The sequence below is a fragment of the Conger conger genome, chromosome 3 (assembly GCF_963514075.1).
Source record: "Conger conger chromosome 3, fConCon1.1, whole genome shotgun sequence".
In the NCBI taxonomy this organism is placed as follows: Eukaryota; Metazoa; Chordata; class Actinopteri; order Anguilliformes; family Congridae; genus Conger; species Conger conger.
Genome location: NC_083762.1, coordinates 41,810,212 through 41,825,232, shown reverse-complemented (window position 1 = coordinate 41,825,232; position 15,021 = coordinate 41,810,212). Strand labels below are relative to the sequence as shown.

General features: G+C 38.0%; 1 protein-coding gene across 7 annotated transcripts in view; it reads left to right on the top strand.

Annotated features, from left to right (window-relative positions):
• LOC133123817 (titin-like) overlaps window positions 1-15,021 on the top strand; it is a 208,738-nt gene that overhangs the window by 22,463 nt on the left and 171,254 nt on the right. For all 7 annotated transcript variants that reach the window (XM_061234427.1, XM_061234424.1, XM_061234426.1 and 4 more), the window contains 16 exons: window positions 866-2,562; window positions 4,157-4,438; window positions 6,790-7,056; window positions 7,243-7,515; window positions 7,609-7,872; window positions 7,967-8,227; window positions 8,774-9,034; window positions 11,179-11,442; window positions 11,532-11,792; window positions 12,501-12,761; window positions 12,844-13,104; window positions 13,186-13,327; window positions 13,793-13,961; window positions 14,049-14,280; window positions 14,389-14,673; window positions 14,864-14,989. In XM_061234427.1, the coding sequence (XP_061090411.1) occupies window positions 866-2,562; window positions 4,157-4,438; window positions 6,790-7,056; window positions 7,243-7,515; window positions 7,609-7,872; window positions 7,967-8,227; window positions 8,774-9,034; window positions 11,179-11,442; window positions 11,532-11,792; window positions 12,501-12,761; window positions 12,844-13,104; window positions 13,186-13,327; window positions 13,793-13,961; window positions 14,049-14,280; window positions 14,389-14,673; window positions 14,864-14,989 (5,306 nt within the window). The remainder of the gene's footprint in view (window positions 1-865; window positions 2,563-4,156; window positions 4,439-6,789; window positions 7,057-7,242; window positions 7,516-7,608; window positions 7,873-7,966; window positions 8,228-8,773; window positions 9,035-11,178; window positions 11,443-11,531; window positions 11,793-12,500; window positions 12,762-12,843; window positions 13,105-13,185; window positions 13,328-13,792; window positions 13,962-14,048; window positions 14,281-14,388; window positions 14,674-14,863; window positions 14,990-15,021) is intronic.

Sequence of the window (15,021 nt, the reverse complement as noted above, 5' to 3'; positions counted from 1 at the left end):
CTGCAATACAAACCAAAAATTATATAAATTATCACTGTCCAAGTACTTATGGACTGCACTGTATTTGTATGAACATAATGGATTTTGGACTTCTTCAGCGATGTGCTGTTTCATGGATTTAATTATGAAGTTAAATATGATCCCAAACTGGACAAGAACATTATGATTATTACTAAATTATATCATTACTAAATTATTTAAGTCATAATGTATAGAATTTTTATGCATTTTACAGTTTGTTTACTTGGTGCAGAATAATATTTTTTTATTTAGAAGTTTATTTCAGGGACAACGTCCAAAAAAACATTAGTCTCCGAAGAGAAAAGATGCATTGCACTAGATTATAGCTTTTGCTATTTTACATCTCCAGTACCTTGTACATACAATATAAAACAATACAATAAAAACATACAATATAAAACAATACAATATAAACATACAATGACATATTAGAAGAAAACCCTACGGTCAATGAGCCTACTTACACAGAACCTTCCCCCCCCCCCCCCCCCCCCAAGGGTACCCTACTGAAAGTGGGAACAGAATTGACTAGCTAGCAATTGTCCTTTCAAGTGACCTTTCAAGTATAGGAATTCCCGTGAGAAATAGAGCTTATGCAATGTATATACTGCTAAGTGAGGATTTTATACCTTTACTAATGATGAGCATATTTTACAATTTCAGGTATAAATTGAGTGATTTGTATTTAGTTTGTTATTTTTAGGTCTGTATGTATTGACTTTTTAAGGGCATTTCCTTAGTTACGGTTGTATAAACTACTGGTCCCTGGATGTATTTGTGTGCTTAATAGAAGTATTAACAGAAATTAAGTTAAGATGTTAATTTGTGTGAAAATTAATTACAGGATTGAAGGGACCAAAGGCGATGCAAATTTAAAGATTGCCTCAAGTGTTGGCTCGGATAGTGCATGGTACACAGCCACAGCCATCAACAAGGCTGGACGAGACACGACTCGCTGCAGGGTCAACATAGAAGTGGAGTCTGCTGAACCTGAGCCTGAGAGAAGGCTTGTCATCCCCAAGGGAACCTACAAAGCCAAGGAAATTGCAGCTCCAGAATTGGAGCCCTTGCATCTTCGTTATGGTCAGGAACAGTGGGAAGAAGGGGACTTGTATGACAAAGAGAAGCAGCAAAAGCCACACTTCAAGAAGAAGCTGACATCAGTCAGGCTGAAGAATTTTGGTCCTGTCCATTTTGAATGCAGGCTCACTCCTATTGGTGACCCCACCATGGTGGTGGAGTGGCTGCATGATGGAAAACCCCTTGCAGCAGCTAACAGGCTGCGAATGATCAATGAGTTTGGCTACTGCAGTCTTGACTATGAAGTGGCTTACAATAGGGATAGTGGTGTTATCACCTGCAGAGCAACTAATAAGTTTGGAGTTGATCAGACCTCTGCTACTCTGATTGTGAAGGATGAGAAGAGCCTTGTGGAAGAGTCTCAACTACCAGAAGGTAGGAAGGGAATGCAAAGGATTGAAGAGATGGAACGCATTGCCCATGAAGGAGCTCTGGCAGGAGTAACAACTGATGAGATAACTGAGAAGACTAAGCCCGAGATTGTTCTTCTCCCTGAGCCGGCAACGGTATTAGAAGGACAGACTGCCAGGTTCCGCTGCAGAGTGACTGGATACCCTGCGCCCAAGGTGAACTGGTACCTCAATGGACAACTCATCAGGAAGAGCAAGAGGTTCAGGCTCCGTTATGATGGTATTTACTACCTTGAGATTACTGATTGCAAATCTTATGATACAGGAGATGTAAAGGTTATGGCAGAAAGCCCTCAAGGTGTGGCTGAACACTCTGTGAAACTGGAGGTACAGCAGAGGGAAGACTTCAGGTCCGTCCTACGCCGTGCACCTGAGCCTAAGGCTTCAGAATCTGGTGCTGAGCATGGAAGGGTTCCCTTTGAGGTTGTCAAGGTTGAGAAACCCTCAGAGGCTGCTCAGGCCAAAGAAATTGTAAAACTGAGAAAGACAGAGAGAGTCATCCATGAGAAACCGACAGAGGAGACGGAGGAGCTGAGGAGCAAATTCAAACGTAGGAAAGAAGAAGGCTATTATGAAGCCATCACTGCTGTTGAGCTGAAGTCTCGTAGGAAGGATGAATCCTATGAGGATATGCTGAGGAAAAGGAAAGAGGAACTTCTTCATTGGACCAAAAAGTTGTCTGAGGAGGAAAAGAAGAAAGAAGAGGAAAGAGGCAAAGTGACCATTCCCATCATCAAACCTGAAAGACTCGAGCTCTCTCCTAGTATGGAAGCTCCAAAGATTCTGGAACGCATACAGAGCCAAACGGTTTCCCTTGCCGAAGAGGTCCACTTTAGAGTTAGAGTGGTTGGAAAACCCGATCCAGAGTGTCAGTGGTTCAAGAACGGAGTCCTGCTGGAGAAGTCAGACCGTATTTACTGGTTCTGGCCTGAAGACAATGTATGTGAATTAGTGATTAGAGATGTTTCAGCAGAAGATTCTGCTAGCATTATGGTCAAGGCTGTCAACATTGCGGGAGAGACTTCAAGTCATGCTTTCTTGCTTGTACAAGGTAAAGTACTAGTATTCAATATTCAATTCTCAAATCATTCCTAAAACAAAGTACTTGATTAATCCTTACAATACAGTACAATACAATACAGGAAACTTGCTTGTACTTTTGCAGATATTTGGACTGAGACCAAGACATACTTGGAACATTTGTAATAAAAATACAAGCACAATATTGTTTATTAAATTAGCTGTGTACTGGTACTTTTAAAGCAAAATATCAGTAAATACATAATCATTTCAGGTTTCTAAATGATATTTTATTATTAACAAGTAATTCCAACAAATGATTTGTTCATTATTTTAGCAACTTGAAAACATCATTCAGTTGTAAAATGAATTATGATAAGAGGGGCAGAAAGACAAGTGCTAGTGTAGATGGGAATTCTTTAGATGGTCATAACAGCAAATTCTCCTGACAGTTGACATTCTGTAGCGCACTGAATGTTTAAGCTTACCAGTTTGCCAATTTGCTGCCAAACTGGTAAGCTTACAATTAGATTTCATAGTGGAATGGTATTTCGTGGTTAGGCAGTACATCGCATTTTTTGGCAGTGGAGGAAGTGTTAGTACAACTATCTAGATATTACAGGGTGGACCAAATGTAAATGCAATGTGCTGAAACAAAATAGGATTTTGTGACTGAATTTAAACCTTTCCAGTGTCAATACCAAAGCTTTAGGCTAAGTCTAAAGTATGTCCACAATAATGTGTGGGGATCATCTCTATTTACTAAGTGTAGGGTAAAGTCACCTAACATCACTACTTTGTCGTAACTTATAACTAAGTGAGAAAATTAATTAATAAAGGTGGAGTTAAGGCCAGGAGGTATTTAGACTATTCGAGGGTGATAGGCTGGGAAAGAAGGTGGGTACTACCTACATCTATCTGATAAATATTCATGACTAGCACTTCAAATGAATAGAATTTCTATTCTGGTTTTGGGACTGAATGAATCAAGTGATTGCAAATGACAGCAACGTCACCCCCTCTTTGACAGAGATGAGGGGTTTGAGTATGAACCCAGGTGGAGAGGATTCATTTAAAGTAAAGTTATTGTCTGCTTTCAGCCAAATTTCCGTAAAATGTAGTACATCAAGACAATAATCTGAGATTAGTTTGTTAAAAAGAGCTGTTTAGAGTTAAGGGATTTTATATTAAGTAATCCAAATTCCAAGATTTGTACTAGACTGGCGTAAGAAATACATTTCTTGCACATAAAATGACCACTAATGGTGGAATAGTCATAACAAAATGTTACACTCTGAGCACAGGACAGGGAGAAAGATTAGAGAGCACGAACAAAACACGCTTCTCGTTCAAACAGCAAAAAACTAAACCAAACCATATTTTAAATTAAACTGAAAATATGTGGAATTCTTCTTGTTTTACAGGGATTGTGAAATGTTTGACCACTTCATAAAATTTTCACAATTCTGTCTGTATTTGAAATTACCTTGATGTAATCCAAGTTAAAATAGCCCAGACACGTCCAGTCCTAATCTTGTCTAAATTGTAAAGTACATTTTTAAATGCTTTTTAAGATCAGCATCAGACATAATAATTCAAGCGATTACTATATTTCTCTATTTCAGCCAAGCAAGTTGTTACATTTACCCAAGAACTGGAAGATGTCCATGCCAAAGAGAAAGATACAATGACAACATTTGAGTGTGAAACTAGTGAGCCATTTGTCAAAGTGAAATGGATGAAGAACAACATGGAAATTTTCTCTGGAGACAAATATCGGATGCACTCTGACAGAAAGGTGCATTTCCTTTCTGTGTTGGTCATTGACATGGGAGATGTTGCAGAGTACAGTTGTGTTGTAGTTGAAGACGACCACATCAGAACCTCTGCCAGATTAATTGTTGAGGGTAAGTCTCTTTTTACTATTAACAATCACTTCTGTGACTACCTAATACATTGATTTATATTAATTTGTGATCATGCAGCTTACTCATTTATGTAGGTTTTTCCATATAAAATATGAAAATAATATTGGCCAATGGGTTAAGAAGGAGAGGGGGTTAAATGGAGAGGGGGTACTGGAAGTAGTATCATCAGGTCAACAAAGAATCAAGGAACCTTATTTTTGTGAAGAATTTACAAAACTGCTTGAAGTGAAAAATCCTGCCATTTAATTGAGTCAATCCACAGGATTAAATAAATACACATTCATAAAATCAAGATTTACAAGTAGTTCAAGTTAAGGGCAAATGTGGTTTAAATGAGCATATTCTGAGTGGATGTTTCAACCAGCAAACAATTAGGAATGCTGTTAATTTTTAGTTTATTATTTAGTTTATATTGTTTATATTTTGAAATGGCTCCACCTTGTCTTGACTTCAACTGTTCCATTTATATTCCATTTTCTAATAATGTTTCTGACAGTGGAAATTGGTAGGAAGTGGGAATTAGTAGTTTGAAACATTGAGGTGTTTGTAGCCTTCTCCTTCTTGGTGGAAATGAACCATTTCCATTCTGACTCATCTGAATCATACTCATCTGAATCATTGAAGTCCTATCGAATAATTCACCTGGGTCTGGGCTTTAGTGATCAACTTTTTTTTAAAGTAACAAAGAATAATCCAAAAGGGTTCCCAAACTTTTGCACAGGGCCCTTTTCCTTTTTTCATAATTTATGTACAGTAAAAAATGAAAATAAAAGCAATAATGCTCATGTTCTTAATTGGAGCCTATATCAATCAAACCATAAAACAAATTGCTGAATAATCAAGACCGATATGTAACCTATAATAATTACGAAATGAATCATGACAGAGATAACTACACAGTGCTTAAATAGGATCATTAGATACATGAGATACTTTCATTACAAATGTTTTTGGAAACCCACAATATTTTATTAGGCGTTAAGAGGCTCGTTTGAAGCGTTTCTGAAAATCTCAGAAAACTGAAAAGGCGGCAATAATCACAGTGTCCTATTAATGTTGCTACAATTGCATAATAGATTTAACAAATACAGTTGCCTTGGAACCATGGGCGGATTTTAAGCAGCTGAAAGATGCGGGGGCGGTCTGTAGTGTAGTGGTTAAGGTAAATGGCTGGGACACACAAGGTCAGTGGTTCTAATCCCAGTGTAGCAACAATAAGATCAGCACAGACGTCGGGCCCTTAACCCTGCATTGCTCCAGGGGAGGATTGTCCCCTGCTTAGTCTAATTTTAGTCTTATTTTGTGATCGCACAAACACTTAAAAAATGTGTATCTGCCACTTAACAAACAAACAAAATAAACAAAACAAAACGAGCAACCTGCTGTGGCTATGCTTATAACTAGTCACCAAACTCACCCTAGTAATAAATGATATAGTCTTCAGAATCATAGTGCAATTGCTCAAACACTGCCAATTATAAAAAGTAATAAAAATCCGTACACTCAGTTCTGCAAACCAAAATGTATAGAAAGTACCCTTTAATAGACATAAAAGCTATTAGCTGTTATTATAATTCTAAAACTTTGGTTGAGCCAAATGAAAAAAAAAAAAATCTATTCATCAAAGACAACACAGCTTAAAAATCAGGATTCGATAGATTGTGTGGTAGATTGGTAGATAGTTTTACTTTAACTTGTTACATGCCAACTTCGTTAGCTGTTTAATTGCATGCTGGCTTGCAATTAAACCCCCGGTCCGTGATGAAAATATTTCCCCCCATGCTTCCAAGTCAAACTCCACCTATGCTTCGAACAAATACTTACAAGTAGGCTAAAAAGTATTCATAGAGGGTCGTGGCTTGAATTGCTATGCTTAAAATGCTCATAAATTAGTAGCCATACAATAGGCTGGACAAATCTCACTGCAGGCCATGTATAATGTTGACAGTTTACAATCCAAAACTGGGAATTTGTGCATTTCAGTGAGCCCATGGTACTGCATACATCTTTGCAGGCAGTTTTTAATGTTAAATTTGATCAAATCTTTTATCTGGAGCTATGTTACTGAGCTTGCTAGTTTGCTAATCTGCCGCTGTTAGTTATCTACTTGTAAAAGCCTTCCAGGCATCCCAGACCATGGGCGATTCAGTGACTGATTGTGGTAGACTAGCAGTATATGGAGTCAAATTGTTCAACCAGTTGCTGAGGAAATCTGTGGAATTCCACAGGAGAATTACTCCCCACACAATTCCCCTGCACAATTCCACGGTTCAGCTCTCATTTTAAATGACACCAACTGTATGTTAACAGCATTTCATTTTTTTGCACAGGTGCCCCACTGGAAATGGAAAAGAACCTGGAGAACATAGAAGTACCCGAGACCTACTCTGGGGAATTTGAATGTGTTGTGTCTCGTGAGGATGTTGACGGTACTTGGTACTTTGAGGATAAGGAAATTCCCCTCAGCAGCAAATATGTTATGTCCTCTCGCCGTGGACGCCACACACTCACCATCAAGGATGTCAAAAAGGAGGACCAGGGAAAATATACATGTATTGTTGGTGAACTGAAGACAACTGCCTCCTTAGTTATGAAACGTGAGTGTTTTTGCAAGCCCATTCACAGTGATGTTGCAATGCGAACAGTATCTGAAGCAGCAATGGAGAAAGTGTTTGTTTGCTGTATTCATTATATACTGTTCTGTTAAGCATGTTAGTAGTTGTCATATTTTCATTAGACATTGCTAAATTGACCTGGACTAAGTGACTTATCTTTCCCCTCAGTACGCCCAGTGACATTGCTGCAAGGACTCAGTGACCTGACAGTCTGTGAAGGGGACATCGCTCAACTGGAAGTCAAATTCTCTCAGGAGAATGTTGAGGGCTCCTGGATGAAGAATGGACAAGCTATCTCAGCCACTGACCGCGTCCACGTTGTGATTGACAAGCTCATTCACAAGCTACTCATTGAAAATGCTAACAGGGATGATGCTGGAATGTATTCTTTTGTTGTTCCTGCTCAGAACATATCCACGTCTGGGAAGCTAGCTGTTCAAAGTAAGCATTTTTCTGTTGAACTTGTGTTAAATTGAGTTTAATGTGTATGCCATGCAAACTGTGTATTAATCCTGTTGTTTTGTTTATCATCAGGTATTGGCATCATAATTCCACTAAAGGACGTGTCTTCAATGGAGGGCACCAAAACCGTACTGGAGGCCAAAATCTCTGCTGCTGACATTAGCTCAGTAAAATGGTATCACAATGACAAGTTGGTGGTGCCCAGTGAAAGAGTCCAGCTGATCACTAAAGGATCAAAACAACGTCTGGTCTTCAGCAGGACCTTTGCTTCAGACCAGGGGCAGTACAAACTGGTTGTTGGCAGAGCTGATTCCAGCTGCCAACTGACCGTTGAAAGTAAGTACTTCCACGAACAATATAATATCATATATAATATGCAAATATATTCTTAGTATTGACATGGGATATTCTGTTTTTTTTTCTTGCTTAGAAATTCACATTGTGAAGCATATGGAAGACCAGGTTTGTACTGAAACCCAGAACGTCACCTTTACGGTTGAGCTGTCCCACCCTGGTATTGATGTTCTCTGGACCCTTAAGAATCAGCATCTGAAAGCTGGTCCTAAGTACAAGATTGAGGCAAAAGGCAAACGCTATACCCTGACTGTCATTGATACCATGAAGGATGAGGAGGGACAATACACATTTGCTGCTGGAGAACAGACATCCAGTGCTAAACTTACTGTATCAGGTATGTAGAAAACCATATAATAATACGTTGCTTCAGAAATGAAATCATGATTATTTATGATTATCCTCTTGATGCAATGAATATAAACCAGTTGAGGATAACATTAAATGTAGCTCCTACTGTATAGTACTTATGCTTTTTGGAAAAATAAGTGCAGCACTTACACAATAGTTACTTCAAGGAGAGTGTCCGCACAAACTTCTGAGGGCTTAGGTTCTCAAATGTCCTTCATTAGCCCTTCCAATAACTGCATTTTTGCACAATCAGCTCATTCTGTTAGCTAATCTTCGTATTGCTAGCTTGGACGACCAAAGAAGCTACATTAGTTATCTTCAGATAACTACCATTGAATTATTCTTAAATAAATACTTAAGGATATGCGCTATTATTTCTAATTAATGACATCTTATCAATTATGACAACAATTTTACAATGTTTTCACCATGAAGGCTTGTAATTACTCTTATGTATCGGTGTGCCAACTGACAGAATTTAATGGCACTGATTTTTCAACTAGAGTTCAGTATTTACCTTCAATTCTTCCAGGTGGTGCCATTAACAGACCTCTCCAGGATGTGACTGTAGCAGAATCCCAGACTGCAGAGTTTGAGTGTGAAGTGGCCAATCCAAAAACTGAGGGGAAATGGCTAAAGGATGGCCGCCATGTGGATTTTGGTGACAACATCAGGAGTGAGAAAGATGGGGCAGTACGGCGCCTGGTAATTGTTATCACCAGACCTCAAGACGTCGGTGAATACACATACCAGGTGGCCAACTCCAAGACTACAGCCAACCTGAGAGTTGAAGGTATTGTACCAATCATTATTTTTCCTGTTCCATGCTCATTTTGAGACACTGCTCACCCTCATTCAATTTTATCACATGTAGTTAATGTTATAATTTCTTTTTTTTATTACTATTTGTACTCAGTTGCTCAGGTTGTATGTGCATAAGGGCTTGCCTGATTCCTTTATTCTTCTTTGATGCTCTTTTCAAATAAGTCTACATCTCAAGTCTACTTCTCCCCTGCAGAGGGTCTTGTTCTTGTCTTGTCTTGTTCAATTGCACAAGTGGTATGGTCAAGGAAATCTGCATTTACCAAATACAATGTAGCCAACTGTGCACTGTAAGCTAGACCTTCACAGTAAAATAACTTTGCAAGCTTAACCACTTCAAGGAATCGTATGAATTTATTGCAACAAAGAAGAAATGGTGTATAAAACAGTTTTATAAAGACATATTGAAGCATTTACCAGACAATATTGTAGTCAGTCTTGTTTCCATTAATATTACAAGCAGATACAGTATACCACCATAGGTGCTGCACCACATTATTGATAATACGACCTTAATATTGTAGATATTGATATTGTAGTTTGTCGCTAGTTTGGATGACGATTTGATTTGTCATTCAAATGTTCCATAGCCTATATTATTTACTTATATATAGATATATTTGGCCTACAAAAATACAAAAAAGGTTCAGCACTGATGTCAAGCACCAAGCCAGCTTTCAATGTCACACAGGAATGTGAGCATTTAGACATTTTTGTTTATTCATATGACAGCTGCAAAAGATTTGATTACCCAGACATAGACATCAATAGTCATCACTTGCCAGCACAAATTAGTCATTTGAAACAATTTCTTGTTTTTGATATCCATATCAACCTATAACTATTGCATATGGGCCCATAACTGTTTTAACAGACATAAAAATAAAACTAGAGTGCCCAAGTCCCTGGCTGGAGGATGAGGTTCACATGTAGATGTGCCTCGGATTTAAAAAACACTTTATGTGCAATATAGCCATCATATTAAATGCCCAAATACATCAGCATTCTCTTCCCGGTGTCAGTATCTAAAACACTCACAAAACACACACAAAGCAGTGATGTAGGTTTTTTTTAAAGTGCCCCTCCCCCTCTGCCTTCTGCAGTCAGCTCTCTGTGTTATACAATTTGTCACATCGTTTGCTTTTTGTGTCGTGCACCTGGAATGCTTGGTGGTCGGAAGTTGGAATTTTCAAATGGAGCACAGCTCTGTTTGTGTAGTTGTGTGCTCAGCTGTGGCGTAGAGTGCTCACGTTTGCCACCTGGTGGTGGTTGTTTGAAAAGCAAGCAGTAAACCGCTATGGATTATGATCAATCTTGCTACAAATGACTGCTCCCCCTGTTATAGGCCGAACTGCAACACGACTGCCCCTATTGTCGGAACCTTGCAAGTTTTTTTTCCTGGCCTGTGGCATTCTTGCCACAGAAGCAATCTATCTAATGAAACAGGACACCACTGTATAGCAGTGAGGTGTTCCAAATTAATAATATGGTTAGCTGTACGTTTCACATTTCTGTGACACAGTCTCAATATAGTAAGTATTATCTGGCTGAGATACGTTAGATATATACAGGCTTTAGGATATATACCATTGCTAATCCCTAATTCTGAGGCGCACCTTGCAGAACTAATTTTGAGCTGAGGTTTGGGGGAAGAAGCAGAAATTGGTGTAGCACATATAGTCTGCTGCTTAGTTTTAGCCCTGAATAGGGGTTTGAAGAATATATAATTATCTTGTGACTTCACTAGCCTATGCTCAGCTGGCATTGGACAGCGAGTCATGTCACATTACCATTTCATCACTTTATTAAAATTATCAATAATCTTTTATTATTTTTCAATAATAACAATAATTAATTCATTATAGACCGTGGGCCGTACATTGTGTATAGGTTCTCTAGCTGTTACTTCGACTAGTCAACCACTGGGTAATCTAGTTCTATGAGTACATTTTATCTATCAATTATTTTAATGTTTACACACTTGATTCTTTTGTTCAAAGTATGCATTTTTCTTGCAAAAAAAACATTCATAAAGTTTGGTTTAATTTATTTATAAAAAAATGTTGAATGTAGATAATACAGCTCTAATCATTTATTCCAATTCCAATTCTGTAGCTGTGAAGGTGCGCAAGACACTTAAGAATCAGACAGTCACTGAGACCCAGGAAGCAGAGTTCAGTCTCGAGCTGACCCACAAGAATGTGAAAGGGTTCCAGTGGACCAAGAATGGTATTGAAATCCTGACCAATGAAAAGTATGAAATAATAGTAGATGGCATGGTCCACACCCTGAAGATCAAGAACTGTAACACACAGGATGAGTCTGTCTATGGATTCAAACTGGGAAAACTGTCTGCTAATGCCCGACTTAATGTTGAGAGTAAGTTTGCCATTTGTGTTTTAATGAATATCAAACAGTGCAACTGTAATTATGCATTCTGAAATGTACATCTTTCCACTGCCTTTTAGCAATTAAGATTGTGAAGAAACCAAAGGATGTGACCTCCCTTTTGGATTCCACTGCATCTTTTGACCTGAGCTTGTCCCATGACAACATCCCAGTGACGTGGCTGTTCAATAATGTTGAGTTGAAGCCCAGTGAGAACTGCAAGATACTGTCAGAAAGGAAGGCTCACAAGCTAATCATCCAGAATGTGGACACCCACCATGCTGGAGAATACACAGCTGTTGTCGGACATTTGCAGTGCAGTGCATCACTATATGTTGAAGGTAGGTGCTGATATTACTGTAACTTTTTTTTATATAAAATTAGACAATTTCTGCTATGAAACTAGATTTTATTGTGTGTTATTTCATTGTTGATTAGACTGAGGCCAACTTTTCTCACTTTTCTTTTTATTTTATCATTTTATTATTTAATTTTTATTATGAAAACATATTGAAATGTTCAAAAATATTTGTAAAATGTATATTATATAATTAATATAGATATAATTCATTTTGAAAATAATTTTCAATGATTAATGCTATAAACTTATTTTAAGAGCATCAGTACATTTTCTTTTTTTGGCTGTCGTGGTCCCCATAAGTGCAGATCTTTGATCATTTTAATTAATAATTGTAATTAAAATGAATTGCATGAGTTAGTGTGTTGATCTGTCATTGTTAACATGCTAACTTGTGTGATTCATTTTAATTATGTGCATGTAATTAATTATGTGGGCCACCACAGGCAAAATATGGAAAAGTGATTGCGTTAAAATAATTTTGAAGCATTAATCATTGAAAATGAATCTCATGACTTAATGAATTAACAATAACCTAAAAATGTACATCTGCTGCCTTTAGAAAAGATATACAAATTTGTGAGTCCCTTTTTTATTGCTTCTTATTTGGTGACAATAATACATGCGTTTCTATACTTGACATAAATTAGAATTGGATTTCAGTAAAATCTTCTGTTCATGCTTTGTGCAGCCTTGCGTGTCACAAAAACAATGAAGAGCATTGAAGTCCCAGAGACCCAGGTTGCGACCTTTGAATGTGAGGTCTCTCACTTCAATGTCCCATCCACCTGGCTAAAGAATGGAGTGGAGATCGAGATGAGTGAGAAGTTCAGGATCGTGGTACAGGGCAAGCTCCACCAGCTCAAGATAATGAATACCAGCAGAGATGACTCTGCTGAATACACCTTTGTATGTGGAAATGATAGAGTTTCTGCCACACTGACAGTCAACTGTAAGTCATATTCCAGTGTTGAATTTTTTTCATAGTAAACAAATTGAACCACACGCAATTATCATGTTTCTCTGTTTTTCAGCCATTTTAATCACATCAATGCTTGAAGACCTTAAAGCTCAAGAGAAAGACACCATCACTTTTGAGGTGAATGTAAACTATGAAGGAATAACCTACAAGTGGCTGAAGAATGGTGTGGAGATCCGGTCATCAGAAAAATGCCAGACTCGCACCAAACAACTCACTCACTCACTGACCATCAGGAACGTACACTTTGGGGATGGTGGGGAGTACTCCTTTGTGGCTGGGTCTGCAAAAACATCTGCCAACCTTTACATTGAAGGTAAATATATTTTTATGCTACTTTTTCTTTTTCAAAACATTTTATTTGCTGTTTTTTAATTTTGTTTACTTTGTATTGCAGCACGTGTTATTGAATTCAGAAAGCACATCAAAGATATAAAAGTTACTGAGAAGAAAAGGGCAGTTTTTGAATGTGAAGTCTCTGAGCCAAACATACATGTGATGTGGATGAAAGATGGACAAGAGCTGGAAATGTCTGATAGGTATGTCATTTGTTGTTCTCCGCTTAGTTCTTTGCTTAGGATATACTAGTCTCTTTGCATGGATAATTTTTCCAGTATAAATTTCTCTCAATCAGTCACTGCTCACAAAAATAAAAATAAAAACCTACGTATAAATAGAGATGGTATTATGAAAGCAAACAGGCCTCTTGAAATTCCTTTAGGTGCTTGGAAACATTTTTCAGTTTGGTGCCTGAAACTACTTGATTTAGCCTTTTTATGTTCATGTCTGAATTTTGCATTCAGAGATTTCCATGTAGGATAACCTATTCAGAAATGTATGTCCAATTAATGAAGTGTTTCAGCAGCAAATATTGTTATTCTTCAAAGCAAACGATAAATTGTAGAAATCCAGAAGTTAGGAACACTGGATATCTTGGTAAACATATGTATTTACTAATTTTAGGTCATGTTTATATATTTAAAAATATTATGTTTTGCTTGCAGATACAAAACTACAGCTGAGAAATATGTGCATCGCCTGATGATCCAAACTGTTCGCATGTCTGATGCTGGAGAGTACTCTGTGGTTGCTGGTTCAAGCATTTCCAAGGCCCATCTCACTGTAGAGGGCCGGGACGTCAGGATTACTGAACTCAGGGAGAAGGAAATAACTGTAAATATGCTGTTTATTATCTCTTGAAAATGAAATCAGTAACTTTCATATTTTTATCTGAAAATATACAATCTGACTTTATTTTAGGTTCTTGAGAAGCAGAGAGCTACATTTGAATTTGAAGTAAATGAAGATGACGTTGAAGCTCGTTGGATGAGAAATGGAGTCGAGATTCAATTAACAGATGAGAAAAGGTTCAGCTATGCAGCTATCAGAAAGGTCCATCGCTTGACCATCACGGAGACTTACCGCAGTGATGCTGGGAAGTACACATTTATTGCTGGCAGGAACAGGAGTGAAGTTACTCTGCACGTCCAAAGTAAGCAGAATTTTATAGCCATAGGTTTCTCTCAGTGATGCTGAAATGAAATATGGATACATTTTAATTTCAAAAGCCTGACAGTATTGCTTATTTTCCTTGATTCAGTTCCGGAGCCTCCCCAGATCATCAAGCAAATCCAGCCCCTATCTGTGGAGGCTGGCAAGCCTGCCCGTTTCTCTGTGGAAGTAAAAGGCATCCCTGCGCCACAAGTTTTCTGGTACAAGGACTCCCAGGCACTGTCCCCAGGATTCAAATGTAAATTCCTACATCATGGGGATGTACACACACTGATGCTCATTGAGGTCTTCCCAGAGGATGCAGCTATCTACAACTGTGAAGCTAAGAATGATTATGGCATAGCTACAAGCTCTGCTTCTCTAACTGTGGAAGGTAAAGTTGAATAAGGGTGATAATAATAATAGTAATAATAATAACTATTGATTAATTGATTAAAGGCATGATTACAAATACTGAACATGTTTGGGAAGTTCTGCATTGAAGGTATATTTACTATACTGTATATGATTTGCCATTACACATACATGAGCCTCTTATTAAATAAATGTTCCTTCTTTCTTAGTTCCAGAGGTTATTTCCCCTGACACGGGAGCCCCATTGTCTCCTCCTGTTATCGTTTCTCCAATTCATAACACCTCTGCTAGAGAGGGAGAATCTGCTCGATTCCAGTGCCGCGTATCTGGAGAAGGTACCGTTTACTATCATGTGATTCCACTTAAT